We start from the raw sequence: 21,205 nt of genomic DNA, 5'->3' as shown, positions 1-21,205 counted from the left end.
ACTCTGTTTCTGGGCATTCAAAGGACCCTTTGTTCATTTTAACACAAAAAAAAATGTAATTCTATAACTGCTGTGCAAATGTCAACTGCTGATGAAGATCATGTGATACAGCAGAAAGCTCCAAAACAGCTACTAAATGGGCCTGCTTGAAAGATCTTCTCCAATGCTGTGAGTGAAATTTGAGTATCTGTGATTATGCCACGGTCAGGCGTTACGTAACGCCGCAGAGTTGTAGCCCTGATATTTACACAACCGCACATCAAAGTTTACAATAGTGTCAAGCACAACATCCCCAAACAGACACAATCACTTCAGTGTGTAGCAAGAGCGATGTAGTTTTATTGGTCTTGAGTTAATTATGCTGAATGGGCAGCTCGAGGGACATTCTTTGTGTGCGCTGCTTCACATGGTTTCCACAGGACACGAGAGCAACTCAGTTGTGATGTGAGAAATGAAAACGTTAAAACATCCACATTGGAATCAATTTAAAAACAAAAAGAAAAAAAAAAGACTTATTCTATAATTTAATCAACCTTTACCCAGAAAGCTACCAGGAAGCTAAAGGTCTAAGGGATAAAAATGTTTTCTTGAAAATAAAAAAAACAAGCTAACAAAAAAAAAAAGAATAAGACGAATAAGATCACAGAGTCAGGTTTTGTTTGGTTGAGAGAAGAAAAAAGGTCAGAGGCACTGGTTTAGGAGGGGGAGAAAAGCTGCCCTCGACAACTTACCGGAGGACACCACCCTTCTTCCCTTTGAGCATCAAAGAAGAGAGCGTCCCCTGTGAGGACAGACATACAGACATAAGACAGGCAGAGGTATGGCCAGATCTCCACATTCAGAAGAAAACAGAGCATCACACTCTCCATCAGCACGGTAAGCTCAGGAGGTGAAGAAAATGCAGTTTGAGGTCCAACTCTTCAGAGAAATCATGTAGTGATAGGGTAAGAAGTTCAATGGCGCCCCCTCTCTGTAGAGCAGGGTACTAAAATACTAAAATTAAATATAATGAGTGACAGGATCCAATGTACTGAGGAGACAGGCATTAGGTCGATGAGATAGCATACAGCATCAGCTCAGACAGGACTCAAGTGGCACAGATGACGGGTAAAGAGACAGAGTATAAGGTATTTGTGACTGGATGTGTCACAGTCCACGTGTGCAATTTTTTAGCCGGCAGCTTCGGTGGCGCTACGCCAAAAACTGCAGGTTCCACCCTCTGATCCCAAGTCAGTTTGTTTTTATTTTTTTGGATCACACCCTCTGAATGGGACGTGATACAGGTGTGAGAGGAGGAGAAGGTGGGTTGACTTGCACTTTCACAGGTCATTCGGGTTGACAATGGTAAAGTCAGAGTCCTTGCTGTGGGTGGAGCCCTCGTCTGGGCTGGAGGAGCCCGAGGTGGTGCCGGCCATCAGGGGGTCATGGAAGGTCCCGGCCGCGCCCTCGGGCTCTATTCGCACCAAGCCGCGCCCTCGCCTGATTGGAGGGGTGCGCTCGGCCGCAGCCCTTCCTCCTCCTCCGTCGGCGGCCTGCAGGTCTCCGTCCTGGGACACGAGGATGTAGTCGTCCCAGTTCTTACCCTCGGAGCCGAGGGAAGACGCCACCTGCACGAGACATGGCGAGGGTCATCAATGGTACATGTCTGTGATTCTGCCCCCGTCCCTTCGCTTATCTGCTCTGGTCCAGCCTGAGTAAATGGTTGTACAACGTGCGCACGTACAGAAAGGCTGTATAATGACTGTCTGCTGCTTGTTTGGCCCTGAAGCTCCATATATTCAAATGCAACAAAACTCAGACTCCAGGGAACATGTGACTAAGTATTTTCATTATACAGTTGCTGTATTATGCAGCATTATTCTGGGTTTGATTCATTCCTAATGGGACAGCTTTAGGGTCACATGGGCTAATCCTGCGAAAAACACAATTCTGGTACAAACATGGGATCATTTTTGCACACAGGGTACAATTTATTGGCATTAAAATGATCAGATTTAAAGATAGTGAATGCTGGATGAAAAGGTCAAACAATTAGTCCAAACAACCAAAAACTAATCCTGTCTGAACAGAGCGTTTTAGTTAATACCAGAACAGGTGCCGACGGTGCAGAGCTCTACTGCCAGCAGCCTGAAAGAGGACTGGTTAAGTAACCTGTTGCTCGGGTGGAGTCGTCGCCTGCTCCTCCTCTTCTTTCTCATCCGTGCTCACGCTCCCGTCCAGATCAGCGTCCCGGCTCCGCCTGGCGTCTCCTTGTTGCTGGTGGTCACTGCGGTGATTGGCGGCGCTCAGAGCAGTTTCGGCAGCAGCTGTGGAGGTGTAGTGATCGTCAGCGATGGTGATCTCCTCGTTCTCCTCGGCCTCCAGCTGGCTTTGGTTGAAGCGGAGCGCCCCCTTAAGGATGTCCTTGATCTGACAAGATTTGGGGCCACACATCAATGTTCCCGGTCAAACCATCGCACATGTAAAGAGACTGTGACTGCAAAACGTAATTTAAGAAATGTTTAGACTCACCTGTTTGAGTCCAGCCAGTGACACAAGGACCTCATCCTCTTTCTCCAGGTGTTCTTGCAGAATCACTTCCTGGATTTTACCTGCAGAGACATAATTAGCAGTTAGTCACGAAACACTACAAAATGAGCAACAAAAATCCCTGAGCGGCTGAATGAACTAATGGAACAAATTGGAACCATGTGTTTTGAAACCTGGCAAACACAAATAACCCAAATAGACAAATAAATTGCAAAAAAGTCTCTGAAAAGACTAATCAATAATTAAGTGGCATGGACAGAAACAAAATGAAACTAAAGACTTCAGAGATTTGATCTGTGAAAAATTAATACAGAAATAATTATTCAAGCAAAAGCCATTTCTATCCATTGATTTCCACACAAAGTTAATTATAATGCTGGATTAAGTTATTCCAGACACCAACATGCAATGCGGATCACACTGAGGTCTTTAAAGACAACAAAAAAAAGAAAAAATGACTAGTTTTTCGAGCTGACGAATGTTTTAGATGTTGAAAATGAAGATGGAGATTTGACCATCCGGGACTGCTCTACTCACAGATGTGAGTGTTCATCATCTTGGCACAGTATTTGCTCATGGCCTCCAGGTCATTGATCTGACCTTGCAGGAATGATACCTGGGCTTCCAGGTCCTCCTCCTGTGGAGAACACACACACACACACACACACACACACATACACACAGGTCAGAAGAAGACAATAAGAGGAGGGGAACAAAAAGGTGGGATTAGGGTTGAAAGTGTGAGACGAGATGAAAGAGGGAGACAAACAGAGAACAAGACAAACACAGAGACATGGAGACAGTCCAAAAACAGGAAAGATCACTACAACAAACAGCCGGCGGAGCAGCTCACGGTCTCTTTCTTGCCCATGGTCTTGCTGTGGGAACGAGAGCGAGTGATGTTGAAGAAAGACTCCTTCTTGGTGGCGGAGAGGGGCGGGGAAGAGGTGCTCACGTCACTCCCTCTGGAGGGGGGAAGAGGCGGGGAGGCGGTGGACTGACCCCGCCCACCGGAGAGGCTTTCTATGCTGGGAGAGGAGCTGACAGTCCTGGAGCTTTGGCCTGAGAAGGGAAGGGAAAGAGCGGGAAGCAAAAAACAACAAGAACAAATATCAACTATGCGCACAAAGGACAACAGAAAAGATATGCAAATATGTACTTTCACAACAGTATAATACGGCTGAGCATGGACAAACATTTTTGACCTTGGATCAGTATTTCAACACAGGGTCCTTTGCTGATGAAGACTATTAGATGTGGTTAAAAGCTTGTAAAAAGTCAGTCTGTGGACTATAAATGCCTATCTAAGGAAATAAGAAGACAATATGAGGAAATTCTTTTAATTTCTAATATTATAATTAAAGAGCATAAGAGTATGGTAAGAATATGAAGTGTGCAACTGGATTAATTATAGATTTGAAAAATAGAGAAAGTGTTAAATATAAACGAGCACGTATGAACTGATTTAGCAGATTTGCAAATTTTAAATAAAGCATAAATAAATTCAGTGAAAAAAAGGTCATTTAATTTGCCACTTAAACGAAAACTAGGTGAATTTTAGAAAATGGAAAGGTTAAAATTTTGAATTTCTAAAATGAAAATTGTGTTCCCTGTCAATCCATCACACAGTTGTTTTCGTCTCCTGCTTTCACACGTACAGTTTCTGTTTTGTGATTGCTTGAATGTGTAAAATCAGTCTTTAATTCAAAAACGTGTGAGCAGCTTCCCACGTTCCCCGGTTTGGGACTCAATAATGTATCATTTAAAGGCAAATTTACTCAATCAATTGAAAATTGCTTTTTATATGTATTAATTCATTAATTGACGAGAATTCAAAACTGCTTACAAACTCTAATCATTCTAGGCTCCATAGAAGAAAGACATTGCATTTCTCTTTGCTCCTTACAAACACAACAACAAAAATAACATCCACTGTCACTTAGAAACAAAGCACACACGAGACAAGCTCTTGAGCACATGTTCAAAGCAATGCTGAGCAGATGCCACAACACATGCATGGTGTTTATGCTATCAGTTCAGTTTCCAAGCTGTGATCTCCCTCTGCTGGTCAACATGTGCTATTACATGCTCAGGACGCTCATGTCCATTTAAGGCAAGATGTGCGGTGTCTAACGAGCAACTAATCAAGCAGCAAGAACAGATGAAAGGCAAATGACTAAACTTAGTGTGCAGACATGCAACGAAAGTGATGCAAGCGTGGACAAAAGGGGGGGGGGGCGTCACACAAGCAGTTGCCATGGTAGCAGTTACCTTGTGTGTCAGTGTGACTCTGGGCTGGTAGAGAGACCTGAGACACTCCACCTGAAACTACATCTAACAGACAAGAGAGTCAAAGCTGATGCTGCCACATCCACACAAACCAAAGTTTGCAGATAGTCACATTATCTGAACTGCTGTTAATCTGTGCATGCAGCTCATCCACCAGTGACACAGCAGCCAACAAAAACACACAAATTAGCTGTGGGTAGCGTGATCTGTGCTGGAACCAATCCTGATCTTGTGTGTGTGTCCCGCTGCTCACCTTTGCTGAGGTGCACAGGCATGCTCTCGGACTTGAGCAGGCGGTAGTGCTGAGTCTGGGCGTGGCTCTGGGTCTGCGGCGGCGCGTGGCCTGACGAGGGCTCGGCCAGCGGGTGAGGCAGTGCGGGCGGAGGCACCGACGCGGGGGACGTTGACGAGGAGGAGGAAGAGGAGGAGTGTACCTCGCTGTTGATTGGCGAGACGCTGCTGGAGCCGCCCGTCATGGCCGGAGCGATGAGCTTCCTGCCGAAGCTCAGCAGGCTGCTGGAGACCTTGTTGATGTTGAGGGGGGTCGGTTTTGCGCCGGAACCAGAACTGGAAGGAAAACAGCATGTTGAGATGAATAAGGAAAACAAAGGCCTTCAGACAGAACAGTACCTGCGGCTTTGTATGGTTTAGACTCTTATCTACAAACTGTTACTGACAACCTTTTCCAAACCACACTTTAATTGCCCAGGCAGCTTCTCTTCTTTATTTTTTTTGTTTAAGCTGCATAGGAACAAATTACAAACTGGGGTTGTTAACGGTGCATCGATGGACTCCTCAACAAGCGAGATTTGAGAGCTGGCGCTTCTTAACTTTATGATTCTTTAACTGTGCTGTTATCGAACAAAAACCACAGACACTGCGATGTAAAGTAAAGTGAAACTGAGTCACTTCATGCATTGAGGAGCTTGTTACCTGCACCCTTGAGTTTCATATGTGCTAACAAGACCAGTTTTCAAAGCAGTTCCTTTTTGTAACTGAAGTGCTGCACAATAACCGAACGCTGCTGTGATGAATAAAGACCTCAAAGTGTTGGCGGTGATGGACTGCCAATCTCATGCAAATGTCAAGTCTGTGTGATCTGATTTTCATACAGCAGTGAAATGAAATTGAAGCCGTTTTAAAATTGGGTCATCAGACCAAAGTACCTTGAGGATGGCGTTCTCGTTGTTGACGAGCAAACTGAGTGACATGTCTGGGAGACGTTCGGGAAACTACAACGGGTATTCAAGCTCAAGGCGATTCATCGGGCTTGTAACTGCGTGCAACCCAACGCTGCTATTATACATGCACTCTTGGCACAAAGACAGACCTGTTAACGGATGCATGGTGGAGTGTTGTGTGTACATTTTGGTACTTTTTTCAATGTGGAAGTGATGAATATTGAAATCTAACTGGTATGAATCCAAGCAAACCACAACCTCTGTTCTCTGGGAAGGACGAAACTACAAACCTTTTACAGCCGCTTTAAAAGTCTACGAGGGGATGAGTGTTTTATATCCAGAGTGGACAATTTAAAGGGGTACATGGACTTTTGATCCACACACTGTGTGCGGGTTAGAGAGAGGAATAGGTGTGTGTGCTTTACCGTGTCTTGTTCATCAGGTCAGCCCCCCTTGTTTTGTAGTAATCCAGGTTCTGCTGGAACTGGTAGTTGACAGGTCGTGGATGGTTCTACGAAAGGAGCGACGGGATAAACAAGTTTGGTGTCAGCAAATTCAACAACTCAGAAAAAAAAAACATGTCTGGTGTGCGTGATAAACGTAAGACACATCAACCTAAAATCTATGTGCACGCCTGACTCTGTAAACAAGCGAATACATGTGTCGTGATGTTTCTGAGTCAGTACATATGAGCAACCCGCACCCCCGTCACCCCCCTTGTTATTAGGGATGATGCCGCCCCTCCAGGTGTAACTGATGTGGACGCGGTGTGACATGGTCGTTCACCTGGGGGAAACACTGTCATGTTGGATCAGCACCCTCCTGGATTCTCATCCCAGGACAGCAGTGGACAGGAGTGCGCTGAGTTGTTGCGCTGGAGCGCACGGGTCATTGAGTTTGGAGGAGGAACAGAAGATGGTTTGTATCGGGACAGTGAGGCGCTAGCTCAGGTCACAGACCCGGTAGTGTCGGATTTAACAAATATACACGTCAGCTGCTGGTTTTCATGCAGAAGCTACAGGGGAGAATGTGATCTTTCCTGCAAGGAGAGGTACGACCGACCGAAAACAGGCCTCTGATTTAGCGTGAGTGTGACTGGCACGGAGGGAGCAACAATGAAACAAGTGTGTGACAGGAAAAATACGCTCAGAGCGGCAAGATGGAACAAAAAAAAATTACAATTCAGGTAGCAGAAGTTCTCAAGCTGTCAACACCTGCTCGTTTCCACTCTCACCGTCTTGCAGTCACAACGGTCCAACATTACAAATACTAATTACATCACTGTAACAGCAAGCAGCTACCACAATGAAGCAATAACATTTTTCGGAACTAAAGTGTTTTGAGGGTGATGACACTGGGGCCATTACACAGGTTTTCACTGTGTTTGAATTCATGATCGTGGCCTATTGAAAACCATACCTGCAAGCAAAACAGAGGGCAAAAAAGACCCACAACTGTCCTTTGTACCACCAAGTCTTGTTTGTCATCAAGGTTGGCAATGAATAAACTCCAGGCCAGACTGTATATTCCAGGGACCTCAACATTCTTGATAGGCCACTCTTTAAGACTCTGTGGCTGAATGGGCCTTTTATAACAGAGATAATGACGCATGCCGATGTTGGCAGACAACATGTGGGGCTAAATGAACTCTCCTTCCCTCTGGATACATACCAATGCATGTTGGGAGGACATTTTTTGGTAGCTTTCCTTTTGAGCTCTGATGTGATGTTTCATCTTGCAGAATTCCTCTATTTCTCATGTTCTGCATTGAACTGTATCGGTGGTCCAAACTGTCCTGACCTTGAACTCAATATGTAAGTGTTGTGGGTTTTAACAAGATTTAAAAAGCTTTGCTCATGTGTTATTTACAGTGTGCAGAGGCCTTATCGTGACATGGAAATGTTGAACGTGTATATATCTGCGCAACTTCCTCTTTTTTATTAACTGGTTCATTGACTGCACCTGCGCTTCATGTGTTTACTGGAGGCATGAGTGAAATCACCGTGTGACCACTGATGGGTGAGGAAGTGAAACTTTTGCTGCCAATTTTAACTTTTTTTGTTACACCTAAGCAAGTTTTCATGGCGCAACTACGCTCTTTTTGGTTTATGCTACATGACTGTTGTTGGAGGATTTCAGCCCAGTTTTTTGCATTGCACTTCTGCAAATCTTCCATCTCTGCAGACAAGGCAGATTATTCTGATAGCGCACTATCCTCAGCTCTAAGTGCTGAATAACAGAAGAAAAAGACGCTGCATTTAACCAAGAATTCATGCTCCAGGAAAACGTATTTTTATTTTATCATTTTCATTCTATGTGTAACACTTCTCCCTTTCTCTTCTCCATTTTAACTCGTGACCTGTCAGGCATAATGAAAGTGCTTAATATACCACAACGGGACTTTCAGGGAGACTGAGGAGTAAACACTAACCGTTCAACGTGTATAATCATCTCCCAATCAATTATGCCACCGTGGTTGTTTGCTTACTTTAGGATCTCGGAGGAAAAGAGCCTTTTGCAGCAGAGAGTTGATGTCTCCTAATGGAGGGTAGTGCATAAGAAGGCCCAGGCAGGTCTGGAAGTTACTAGCAATGACTGAAACAGACAGAGCAACAAATGCAGTATTAGCGATGCTGTGCACTGATTAGAAATTGAATCAAACTGTGACAAATTGCAGAAGTAGCACCACCGGTTAGTTTAAAAAATAATGTTAGAGCCCTTTGTGTTTAGCTGGAAAACATAACTTGTCGTTGTTAGACCTTTCAGTCAAACACTAAGCTGCCTATTCAACTCCTGTATACAGGAATGCACTCTGACTCTCTAACACATGATTGCATATGCTTTCACAAATAGCTTCAAATGGAAATAACAACTTGAGCACAGCTCTGCCGCACCACCAAACTTGGCAAGCGCCGAACAACCAGCCCTGCTCACAGCTGCATCACACTTCATCCAGCGCACAATCAAGTGTGTGAAAAATGATTTTCTCCACGTGTTCCCATCAACCCTTGCAATCCTTCTACCTACATCCCTTCAGAGTAGCCTGCAGAAAAGCACCTCTCTGATGAACAGCTTCCTTTTTGTTCCAAGGACACTTGGCTGTAACGGCACTACAGACCGACTGATCAACAACTTCTTTGTATTTTGTGTTCAGTATTCGACTTTTTATTTAAAGCAGCTACAACCAGTTTTTAAACTGGTCATGAAACAGTCACAATTTAACACTGATTCCTCTATATGACCTACATAAGCAAATGAGCACATCAACATCCTCTGGCTTCAAGGATTATAGCTTCACTGGCGTCACACTTGTATTCAGTGAGTTTCTTCTCCATGGTATTTTACTCTGGAGATTTTCTATATAGTTAATGTTAAAAGCGGGTCTGATTCCCGAGTCTGAAGAGGGAGAGTGACACAGGCGAAAAACACAAGTCAACCCCGGTTCGTCATTCAACACATGGAGAGAAATGCAGGATTAGGAAATAAAGATTCAAAACCGATCCTGAATTGGCCCTCTTCCTCCTACACAGTAGGGATAATGGGGAATGTTGATAACTTTAGCTTTCTCAACAAAATTACTAATACCAAGCAACTGAATGTGTTGCCTCACTTGTAACCCAGGTGAACTGCTCTAAACCAATACCGTCATATTACGGTTACTAATCAAATCGAAACATTACCTCATTTCTATCTCAAGATCTCTGCAACAGGAGGCGGTGGAAACACTACTACCACCACTTTCATCCAAAAATCAACACAAAATGAAAGCTCCTTGCGGTTGCATTAATTTTTTCTCTCTGAAGTATGCTTGGACATGAAGCTGAAAGTGCAGATTGACTGAAAACTCTCATGAAATGCTGTATTCATGTGCATTTGCTTCCCTGGCATCTGCTCCATAGCAGCAGGGACTCAATGTCTTACTAAAAGACACTTAAGCAGGGCCGATGTTTGCCGACATTAGAGCTTAAGCGCCCATCCTGCCTGTATGCATGGCAGCAAAGGTTTACTGTATTCTATTTGAAGGAATATGACTCCATCTAATCAAATGAGGTGGAGTAAATCACATTCTTCCAGTTAAGTGTTTCTTATGAAATTACATGCTACAAAGACAACACATGGCCTTATTGGATTATTTCAGTAATAAATGGAGCGTACGAGCGTCTCGGATGTAGAGCAGCATGGCCACAAAGATATAGTCAACCAGGTCCAGAGTGATGCTGTCAGCAAACAGAGCGTCCCAGACCACCAGCAGGTCCTGGAGTGGAAACTCGCGGCCGAACAGGAGACGTACCCACCGGCTGCAGGGCAGACAGACAGACAGAGAGAGGCGGGGTAACTGCATTTGTGTACAACGGAGGGTCAAAGCAAGTATCAGACGTGCTGAACTCAAGCTGTAAATACTGACATGCCATAGATTTGCGGGGCGATCTCCAGCCGGTTGAGGTGCATGTGAAGTTCAACGTCGTGCTTCTTCACCAGCTGGTCCTGGATGCGGTTGACTTTCGTCACAATGGCAACAGATGGCCCGCAGTCCTGGGGCCGCGCGAAGGGGATGCTGGTCAGCATCTCTTCCTTACCCTGGAGCAGTAGATCATTATGTAATGAGCATTATCATTACATAAAAATCAATTAGCAGCATCTGCGTCCATATGACCAACTTTTGCCAGATATGCTAAAAAGGAGCAATGCTGAAGAATATAGGGTTTCTTTTTAGGAGGCTATCAAAGTGCCTGATCTAAAATGTGCAGGTTATATATATCCCTTTCCATTCTGTAATTACCTCAGTGTTTAATTGTTGCTAATTTTCATGTTTACTGCTGGTCATGTTAATTAGGCCCACTTAGGCGCAACAGAGTGCCTGCAGTGTTAGCTCTCACCTGTGCAGAGCCTGTGCTTCATGTTACTGCATTCAGTGTGTCTATTCCCACCATTTCTCATCTGTAAGCTTGTTGTGGTGTCACAGTCACATCTAGCCTGTCAGCTTGTCAGCTTCTCACTTCGTACAAGCTGTTAATATGCCCATAAGTTCAGGTTCGGTTTATTCACTGTCATAGAATTTAATGCAAATACTGTGGTCATGGAATCTTAACAGTACGTTACACAGATGTATATGTTGATTGTTAATGGCTGCCTAATTCCATAAATAAGTTGTTGCCCTGCTTTGTCTAGGTTAGATTGTCAGTGGCGGAGTCCGCCATTCCCATGTTATTATAGAATTCACAGGAAATTACTGTTTAGACTCTCCTACAGCCCTATCAGAGCTCTTTTAAGTTACTACTGACATAAAACACAAATACAAATCAATTATAGTAATTATAATGTCAAAAGCAGTTCTTCAGACCAAACTGACCTTCCTCACTTCTCTCTCAAAGCTGGAGAACCACGGCTCTGCTGTCTCCATCAGCTGCGAGAACATGGCACTATAGACCGAGGTGTGTGTGTGTGACAATGTGTGGAGGAGAGAGAGTCAGAAATAATGAGAAAACAAAGAGGGTGCACATTGTGAGATGCAAACAGACATGTAAACCAATTCCAATTCTTTGAAAAGTAATGAAATTTCTGGTATCACTTGTCCGATATACTCACTAGGCATCGTGCTCAAGGTACTCTGGGTTCAACAGACACTTCATCTCCTCACTGTGAAAAAACAAAAAGTGACCTTTCCCCAAATAAATGCAGAAATATTTCTGGTTTCCGACTCGAGCACACACAGGGCTAAATGCGTTCATGTAAACTAAAGGGTGAGAGATTCAGTTTCACAGCTATGATGAACCGACCTGGGGCTGGCCGTCTCGCTGGCGTGCTGGAAGGCTTGGTGGTCACAGTGCAGCACAAACACTATGGGAGCGAGCAACTCGTGCATCCCCTACAGGCAGAAGAAGAAGACACAGAGCTAAAGAGAGTGCAAGACGAAGAGGACGGGGAAATTATGGTTCATTTGTGGTCAGTCTTTCTTTAATAGTGATGCACGAGGTTTCTAATCTGCGATGACAGGTTTAATTTCGATATTGTTAGCCACTGCCCGGCCATGTGTCACTTCCAGTTTGCAAAAAAGATGCTGCACTGGCCGTCCATTCATTCACTGGCACCTGTTACAGACAGTGATAATGATTAGGTTACAAACGCATTTTGTTCTTCTGTCTGAGCTCACTGGGCACTGAGAAGCCCACACATACATGCGGCTCAGTGAGAAAACCCAATCAGAGATATCAGAGAACACATTTTCAAGGACCTTTAAGAGAAAACAAATATGTCAGACCGCTATCATTAAGCACTGTGAATGAGCTGTTGGGACAATGTGTCAAAGTCTGACACATGCTCCCCTTCAAGTCACAGTGAGTCGAAGCAATGAATGGCAAAAAAGCGGTCCAGAGCGCGGGTACACCCACTGCAGTAGCCTAATAACATTGCATTACATTGACATGCAAAGCTGGCCAAGGCGACTTACCTGAGGAAACACCTGGTAAAACATAAAGTATATCTAAAAGCTGAAGAGTGTACCATGATTGATAGCCTCCAAGCTAATTCGCAGCCTCAGCTAACGTTAGCACGCCTGCAGCCAGTGCCTAAAAAACTGAAGTCTCCATGAATGTACCTGTTTATACAGTAACTGTTCATTTTCTCTGGCATAACAGAAGAGAATGTCGGTCAGCTTGGTCCTCACATCGTCGTCCTGGAAGTAACGAATCTCAGGGAACCTTACGCAAATAGAAAGAAAGAAAGGGGGGCTTTGAAATCATGTCTACGCCAGAAAGCTTTCAGGCATAAAAAAAGAAACAACACGTGAGAGAAGAGCGATACTGACGTTCTCATCACGTCCTGTTTGATCATCCCCTTCAGCTCTTTATCTTGGAAGAATTTGTTCCACAGACTCTGGACAGGAGAGCGAAAAACAAGACAAAGGCAAACAGACATTACTCAGACACTTGCAGGATTTGTGGAATAAGGGGGAACCGCTGACTGTGAAGAGACAGTGACTGGAGAACCGAATCAATCCAATAAATAAATGATAAATAGATCAAACTGCCTTTCCAATGTCAGAATTTTAAAAAGCTGTTTCTACAACCTTTCAAAGCAACAACTTATCTAAAACGTAATTTTATAACAATTTCCTTAAAGTTTCCTTAAAAGAACCACGTCTGTGTAGCTACTATAATTAGTAGCTACATACAAAGTTCTGAGACAGTTCTTTACACTTAGGAAGTTGTGCTGAGTTTATAACCAGTTGTTGATTTTAGGAGAAAAGAATTGCTCCATTTAAACTCCAGTAAAAATATTCATTCATTATTGGAAACTTAATTCTTCATATATGTTGAATTCTGTCCTCGTCTACAGAGGGATTTTACATTTTTCATGTTGAACTAACCTGCTGTGCTCTGACTAAATGACTTACATTCAACAGTAATTCATTTTAATTAGTTAATAGGACCAACTGAACACTGTCTCTATTTTCTCTGCCATTAGTAACAAATGACACAATCTTTTCCAGGAAATGTCTTGGGAAATTGTTATCACTTGACAGCCAATGACAGCTTCTGTAACCTCTGTTATTATCAGCGTGGCTCTGAGTGCACGTCACCACCAAATCAGACACTATTAATTGCCCAATCCAACATCGATTAAATAGCTTCATAATTACTTTTAAAAATCTGTTCATGAGTCAACAATAATGAATCACGGAAACAGTCTAACTGCTGCAAAAACACAAGCTGCAGGGAATGTTTCAGGGTCATATTTTGCATGCAAATACAGCCCTGATTCCAAAACAGTTGGGACGCCGTGTGAGACGTAAATAAAACAGAACGCAATCATTTGCAAATGAACCACAGGAGAAGGAGACCACACACACACACCCACACTCACACTCACCCCCTCGTCCTGGGACAGCGGGTTGTTGATCATCAGGTCCTGCTGGCCTTTAGCCTTGCGAGGGTTGGTGATGTGCTGTGATCAAAAGAAAAAGAAAAAAAGAAAACACCTCACAGATGGCAATTACAGCCATTCACAGATCAGTGATCAGTTAATTCCCAAAGGGTTGCACTGCCAGAAATGCATCACCATATTGTGGCTGGAGTTCCCTTAGCTATCGCAGCATATCCTAGAAGCAGTTCTACTTTGTCAGTGAGTAGTGACTCAAAACAATTAATAACAAAATTAATAAGTGAATACAATAAATATTTAACTCCATATCAAGAAAAATACACAAGGACATTATTTATGATGCTCCTCAAGTTGCTGCAGACACACAAAAAAAGCTACTGCAACTTTGGGTGACCTTATATTCATCTTGTCATCATGCCACACAGTGGCGCTCTCACCGTCTCTTTGATCTTCTCATACTGGCCCCGGAGCTCCTTGGTCTTGTTGATCCACTGACCCTTGTCTTCTGGAAGAGCCTCCAGATATAACTGCAGACAGCAGGCGCAAAGGTTACTGCACGCTACCTCAACAACGACTTAAACATGCAGAGAACTGACACTTTCAAAACTCCACTCAAGAAGAAGAAGCAGCCGCCAGAACTGCAGTCTTTTCTGCTGCAGGACAAATTGCCAAAGCCACTTTAATCAAGCCCGATAGGACGGCTTGATCCATCTGGCAGTTACCTTCCAGCATACGCTCCGAAAGCGGCTGCTCCTCAGTCGGCCGTTGATGCCTGCCTGCCGGATCCTGGCCAGGTAATTACTGTGGAGGAACAAGTCGTCCCATTCTTTCCTGTGCGGGGGAGGGGAGGCAGAGGACGAGGAGATTTATGAGCTTCTCAGCCCAAATCGGCCGCGGTATTCCATCTAATGTGTCATCCGGCTGTAAACCGGGAGGCTGGAGCAGTGAGTTGGGCCAAGAGTTTATGGCACACCCACACAAGAAGATACTCACCTGTACGAGAGGAAGGTTGACTGAGGCTGTGAGTAAGTGCTGCTGTCAAGAGATCCTCCTGTTAGGACAGACACAGACACAGCCACAAGGGGGAGATGTAAACAACCAGCCTTTGGAGTGAAACTAGAAATCAATCATTTTTAAGCCTGTGAACACAGGATCATAAACAAAAACATAACCTTTGACAACTACCATAATAAGGAACTGGCCTATTTACTGCTTCCAAATGACCCATCAGTTATTTTGGGGGCATCTTTATCAGGCTGTGTAGTGGAGCAAGAAGGCCCTGGAGCAGGGAAAGTGACGACAGAGAGTAAAGCACCGCGCTCCTCCTCGTCTTTATTGGCAGTAATAAGTCTAATTTGGCCCGCAGGTGAACATGCATTCCAGTCGGAGAGCTGTCTATCAACATTAGTTACAGGAGTAGATCATTCCACAGGGACACTCAGCATGAATATTCATCAGTTCCACAACATGCCAGCCCCCAACATTTTCTCTCCCTCGCACAAGTAAACATAAAAACACAAAAACACCCTCAGCCCGGGGGCGTCGCCAGCCACGGCTGTGACTCACACTTCACAGTGAGCTCCAAGTTTCTTTTTTATCATCTCTGCCCATCTACAACCTCCAGTTACTGCGCCACTCGCTCCTACTCTACGCCTTGTCAACTGGTGAGAGCCATCACTCCTCCGAGTGTAAGAGTGGGTTTAATACTCTGAAATAAATCTGTGCAAGAGGCTACTGACAGAGCTGCTTTTATGAGGCGATTTAATAGCGTATCTGGAGCCTGGTTCTTTATAATGTAAAAAAATATAGAAAAAAAACAGAAGAACAGTACCAACACCACAGCAACAAACAGTATGTTTTGGTACAGGTCTGGGCACTAACTGTCTTTGCCACAGGTTGTATTTCAGAGTTTAAATTAGAGTCTAGTCACGTGCGAGAGTTTGACATACTGCTGCGGTTCTTGTTGAAATTATGGAGCGGATCGAAGCCCGTCTCCTGCTGCTCGTCTGTCTGGAGCGGGTGGCGGGTCTCGAAATTGGGGTGCTGCATGACCACGACCCAGCCGGACCTGGAGAGAAGTAAAAGCAGACCGGAGAGAAACCAGGAAAAATAAAAACACAAGAAGGACTCTGAATTAAATCACAGCAACAGACCGGCCTGCAGATCAGCCAGAGGCTACCAACAGACCAAACTTTAGGTAGATTATGTCATGCGTGACTTTTGAACTCAGAAAACAGTCCAAAATCTGCAAAGGATAAAGAACAATAGCTTCTCTCTAAACTAACATCGACTGATTGGGAGACTGACCTTCGATCAGAACCTGCGCTGACAGGCATCAGCTCAAGTAGCAGAGCAGAGTGTTACTCTCGAGCTGACCCTCACCTCTGACCTCTTTCTACTGCAATCACTACAAGTCTGCTACTAAACACCCTTGAACTGTTTGATCTCTGGACTTACTTTCACAGTCTTGTGATTCTCCTCAGCCAAGAAAAAGATGACTCTGCAGGAAAGAGGAGGAACAATAGTAAAACTAAGCACCGTCAGCACACAGTACACAGGCTCTACAGGCATAAAAAATGGTTTGGTGGTATAAAATGCACGTGCATTGCTGAAATAAACAAACCAAAAAAAAAAACGAAACAGAGAGCAGAAAAAAAAAAAAAAATGTAACGTACCAACTATCCACTGACTGAAAATGCCTTTAAACACAATGCATTTTAGAATAGCATCTGCATAAAGCTTTGACTTGTGATTCACTATCCTTCATGGCTGTGGAGATCAACTGGAATATATGATGAAGACATGACATGAACAATATTCATAAAACCAACCCAAATTCCAAAACTCCGACTTTTTTGGAATCAGGTTTGTGGTTATCACCGACTTCAGCTGATAACGTGGTTGTGATGATCACAAACACGAGTTGCTGTTTATTCACCTTCTGCATTTAACACAATGCAGCAAGCATTAAAAAAGTGACACTGATTACAGTCAGTGAAGAATGGCTTAAATTAACAAGAAGCACTTGAGCTGCCTGATGCCCCGCCATGCTCACTGTGATATATTAAACATAAGCAGTAATGCTAATGAGGTCATTAAGTAGGCAAATTAATGCATTAATTAAATGTTTTGATGTTGACAGACTGGTCTTCACATAACACATAGACAGCATTAACAGTCTCTCAGAAGCTATTAAGGAGCTACTGCAGTTTGAAATGGAATCAGATCATCTCCTACAGGGTGAAGCTATGGTGAGGTATGAAGTTTCTGTTATAGACTGGCCTTGATTAATTGGTTGTTGAGAGCTGCAACAACCAGCTGATTTGTTGATCAACCCAAAATGTATTGTCAACCATTATGATAATTATCTTATATAACAATGAACTGAATTTCTGGGGGGCTGGACTGTTGGGCTGATAAAACAAGACATTTGAAGACATCACATGGTCAATTATTATGGGCATTTCTCACTATTTTCTGACAGATTAGAGACAAATGATTAACCAGTTCATGCAGAAAATCAATCAGCAGATTAACCAATAATGTTAGTTTAAGCCCTAATATTCATATCATTGGTACAATGTCAGTGTATTAGTGTGCAGCGCAGTAGGGCAATAAACTGAATTTATCAAATCACTGTCATTATGAAACTTCCATCTTTAAAAATAACTGTTTATTGATGTCCTCAGAGAACCATCAGACACACTGACAATTTGCAACAACTTGGGCTCAAATTGTCCAGCGCGGCAGCAGACAAAGCAGGATTCGTGTAAAAATCAATGTCTGCAATAGTCTGAAGGTCTTTGTTATTTGTGAAAAATGATGCACTGACCACAAATACCAACGTTTAAATAAACACAATGCAGCATTACAAAAATTCACTCATTCATTAAACTCCTCAGCAGGTAAACCCTGAGCAACCGCCTCTCAGCCAACAATCACAGTAATGAGAAAAGCTGAACTTTCTCTGAGAGACGTCACAATCTAGGTTAAACAATTCTGCCTCCATTCTTTATCCGGCTTGGGATTATTCCACGTTTATGAATATGGTTAGCCTAATACACAGGCCTACAGAATAGCACGCTTCCACAGAGCATTATGTTTTCTTCCGCTTTATTAATTGCGGAAATAACACAACAAAGGCATCTCTTAAACCTATTAACCATGTGAATGGAACGCCGCACGATAAATCAGCAACACACGCCATCAAAATAGAAATAATTTTATATGCATAATGTATGTGCCTGTTTTCTTAGGAAACATCTGTTCTCCTCAAAGACTAATGCTCTCCTTAAGTCTGAGGGGTTTTTCTCCCTTCCCTCATAAAAAGGATATTATCCCATTAAATAATCGTAACTAATCCGCAACTATAGGGAAAGACAGCAATGTTGTGAAGGTATCTCCAATAATAGCCTGTTTTCTTCGTTTCACTTTAAAAGAGTGGCATGAAAGAGTTATCAAACTCTCCTGAGCAACTACAACCAGCAGTCACCTTGCACAGAATATCAATTCATATCATCACTATCTGACTAAAATTTGCATCGAACAAAGTGTTAAAAGATATTTTGAGGAACGATTTTCCCTACAGACCTGCAAGCACGTCCAAAAATAAAAAGTCATCCCAAACTTTCTGAAGAGGCCTTCACAGATTACTCACTGCGACTTGTGCTTTGAGGAGGCATGTCGTGTGTGTGTGTGTGTGTGTGTATATAAGTCTTTATAAGTGAATGAAAGATGAAACAGTAAAAGACTGAAGGCCCCGCCATGTTGGCACACTCCTGCCCGGAGCGCCTCTTCTCTTAGCCTTCTGCTGCCTTCATTAGTTCCTCCTGGAGTCGAGCGTAAAACGACATCCCAACTTTACTACATAATAATCAAGGCAGAATTAGCTTCTGCATAATTTAATCCACAGCACCTGGAGATGCCTCAATAATTCAAAACACGAATCTTTTGTGAAATAATCAAATCAATACATAATGAAATGCATAAATAAATCAACAGACAAATAACAGTGCGTCCATCTGTTCTGAGGTAGAAGATCTGTTCCTGGGATTTACATCAACAGCCTGTGAAGCTGAATCCAAAGTGTTGCCGTTACATTATCCTGCTACATACATTAAGATCCCTCAACATTTTCGCTTTTTAAAGTCATCACCTCAAGCTCATGATTTCAAAGGAGCAACGCAGATGTTTTGGATTGTGTAAAGCACGCTGGAAGCAAACCAAAGTCAAGTCAGACAGACTCAAACCTTCAATAATCCTCATTGTGCGCAACAAAACATTCCACATTTCACGTATTTGAGCCTAAACCTTTCCTCCACCTCTTTGCTTTCCCACTTGATCAAAGCCAGCAGGCAGGCATCGCCTTCTTTTGGGTCATGAGAACATTTCAGAGCCGTGTATCAGCCGAACGAGCCAAGCTGACAAATTCAAATTCACCGCAGCTCTTCCTCAAAATGCAGAGGCAGGTTTTGTCCGTGCGTTGGCTGACAACCACATGCTAAAGATCCCACGCTCGAGTTGAGCTCACACGAAAAAACACACAAAGGAAAGCTTCAGCCCGCCCCGAGCTCACTGGCCTAGAGGCACAAAGGCGAAAATATTCTGAAACTAAACTCGGATTAAATTGTATTAAATGTTTTGCTGGAGCGCCTGCAGAATTTCTATTCAGAGACATCTGAGTGAATTACAACTGTAGCTCATCTGACATGAACAGGCTGCAGCCTTGTTCTCAGCTCAGGAAAATCAATGGTCACACTTCTAAGTATTTACTGGCAATTTTAGTCATTAGCTGAAGCGGTCCAATAGTCCTCATTCCAGCTCACAGTCAGAGCAGTCTGCTTTAAAAAACAGATTCAGAAGAACAATCGGTACGTGGGCTCTTCAGAGGATGAATATTCAAAAAGGATTCAGGGAGAGGCGATGAGAGAAGCTGTCACTGGCGGTGACAGCAGCAGGATGGAGTTCAGTCAAAGTGAAACACCACCAGCTAAACAAACTCACATGCCTCGACTTCAGCACACAGCCGGAGCCCAGAAACCTTCGCAGTCACATGCTCCGCAAGGGGCTGAGAGCGCGCATGGGACTTTAACCTCGGCAAAATACCGTGAGCTTGACTGATTCAACTGCCAAATACATGACTGGACATTAAATCTGACAGATATCAGCCTGTGGGCAGATACTACAGGGTGTTGGGACAGGATGGGAAATCTGAAAAAAAAAACATATTTCTGCCACTTTTTGTTTTTCTTGTGCAGGATGATTTTACCTCTCCAGGCCTCTAAATCTCCAAAACAAAACTAAAAATGAGCTGATCTGCTCACAACTCTCTGACTTATGAAACTGGTGCTGAGTGATCAGAAGTGAAAAATGGGAACCGCTGCACTAAAGAAAGACCTGCAGTGCAAGAGGAACAAGAAGGAAACCACACCAGGTATCACCTACAACCCAATCATCTCACCATACTTATCAATGCAGACATATGCAGCAAAGGCCAACTACAGTCTCCCAGCACAATAAACGGGATTGTGTCAGTTCTGGCCCACTGTCCCTCTTTCTAGAGCTAACAGCAAAGCTCTTGAGGGCTCTTTGTACTGGCCTGGGTCTTGAAGTGTGGAGAGGTGCGTGAAACCGCTTTAAACCGTACAAACAGGCGGTGCTAGCTGCTAGCAAACCCCCGCACTGCCCTGGAGTCCCATCACTTAATCTGTCAGGCACGGCGGGCCATCTCCAGGAAGTAGGTTAAAGGTAAACCACACGAAACCTGTCACAAAGAGGAACCGTTTAGCTCCACTTTTCACAACACAATTCGTAGCCTGTAGTCTATAATTTGAGGTAAAATGAACGCAGTGTCCGGCTTTGATGCGCCACGGGTGAAGACAGCCAGCGGGATTATCGATGCAGGCAGGGCGAAACGCCAAACAACAGCTAAAATACCGTGTTTCTCGTGTCGGCTAACGATGCTAAATGAAGGCTAAACTAGCTAAATAAACGTACAATAACACGCTGTAGCTGTCAGTGTTGGACGAATTCGACAGGAAGCACGTAAGCTAATGTGAGAGTTAGCCTGAATGTTAGCAAGTTGTGAGCGAGCCGATGCACGGGCCCGTCCTGACTTCCGACACACAGCTGCTGTAAGACACCACACACACTTAAAACACGCTCTCACACACACTCAACCCACACAGACAGTGCGAGCAGTGGCACAGAGTCACCCGCAACCCGCTGCGTGGCTCGTGTACCTGTTCAGATCACGCAGGACTCCTCATTCTGCTGTGTCGGACTGTCTGCTGATTTGTAAACAGTAGCGGGTCAGGCGGATGTGC

The 21,205-nt window shown here is 43.8% G+C and overlaps 1 protein-coding gene across 2 annotated transcripts; it reads right to left on the bottom strand.

Moving 5' to 3' along the window:
* Window positions 1-325: 325 nt before the first annotated feature.
* On the bottom strand, window positions 326-21,205 carry tbc1d5 (TBC1 domain family, member 5). 2 transcript variants are annotated; one of them, XM_041954949.1, is made up of 23 exons: window positions 21,122-21,205; window positions 16,338-16,380; window positions 15,830-15,948; window positions 14,874-14,931; window positions 14,603-14,711; window positions 14,318-14,407; window positions 13,869-13,943; window positions 12,805-12,872; window positions 12,595-12,697; window positions 11,777-11,865; window positions 11,586-11,636; window positions 11,350-11,419; window positions 10,405-10,577; window positions 10,155-10,297; window positions 8,488-8,594; window positions 6,425-6,510; window positions 5,072-5,385; window positions 4,801-4,863; window positions 3,383-3,591; window positions 3,067-3,166; window positions 2,512-2,591; window positions 2,152-2,409; window positions 326-1,607 (listed from the first exon to the last, which is right to left on the bottom strand). In XM_041954949.1, exons 3-23 carry the CDS (start codon window positions 15,927-15,929, stop codon window positions 1,320-1,322), a joined length of 2,634 nt encoding a protein of 877 aa, XP_041810883.1. In that variant the 5' UTR covers window positions 15,930-15,948; window positions 16,338-16,380; window positions 21,122-21,205; the 3' UTR covers window positions 326-1,319. The 2 variants fall into 2 exon arrangements, with proteins under 2 accessions (XP_041810883.1, XP_041810884.1); XM_041954950.1 differs by lacking the exon at window positions 4,801-4,863.

Source organism: Chelmon rostratus, chromosome 16 (genome assembly GCF_017976325.1).
Source record: "Chelmon rostratus isolate fCheRos1 chromosome 16, fCheRos1.pri, whole genome shotgun sequence".
Classification (NCBI taxonomy): Eukaryota; Metazoa; Chordata; class Actinopteri; order Chaetodontiformes; family Chaetodontidae; genus Chelmon; species Chelmon rostratus.
The sequence above is the reverse complement of the archived record's forward strand: the minus strand, read 5'-3'. Positions and strand labels throughout refer to the sequence as shown.

What these genes read in the sequence shown, in the direction of transcription:
- tbc1d5 (XM_041954949.1), bottom strand. Translation starts at nt 15,929, where the DNA reads ATGCAGCACCCCAATTTCGAGACCCGCCACCCGCTCCAGACAGACGAG. An exon ending in ATGAGAAGATCAAAGAGACG is followed by an intron (nt 13,944 to 14,317) that starts GTGAGAGCGCCA and finishes TTTTGATCACAG; the next exon opens with CACATCACCAACCCTCGCAA. An exon ending in AGCGAGACGGCCAGCCCCAG is followed by an intron (nt 11,637 to 11,776) that starts GTCGGTTCATCA and finishes GTTTTTTCACAG; the next exon opens with TGAGGAGATGAAGTGTCTGT.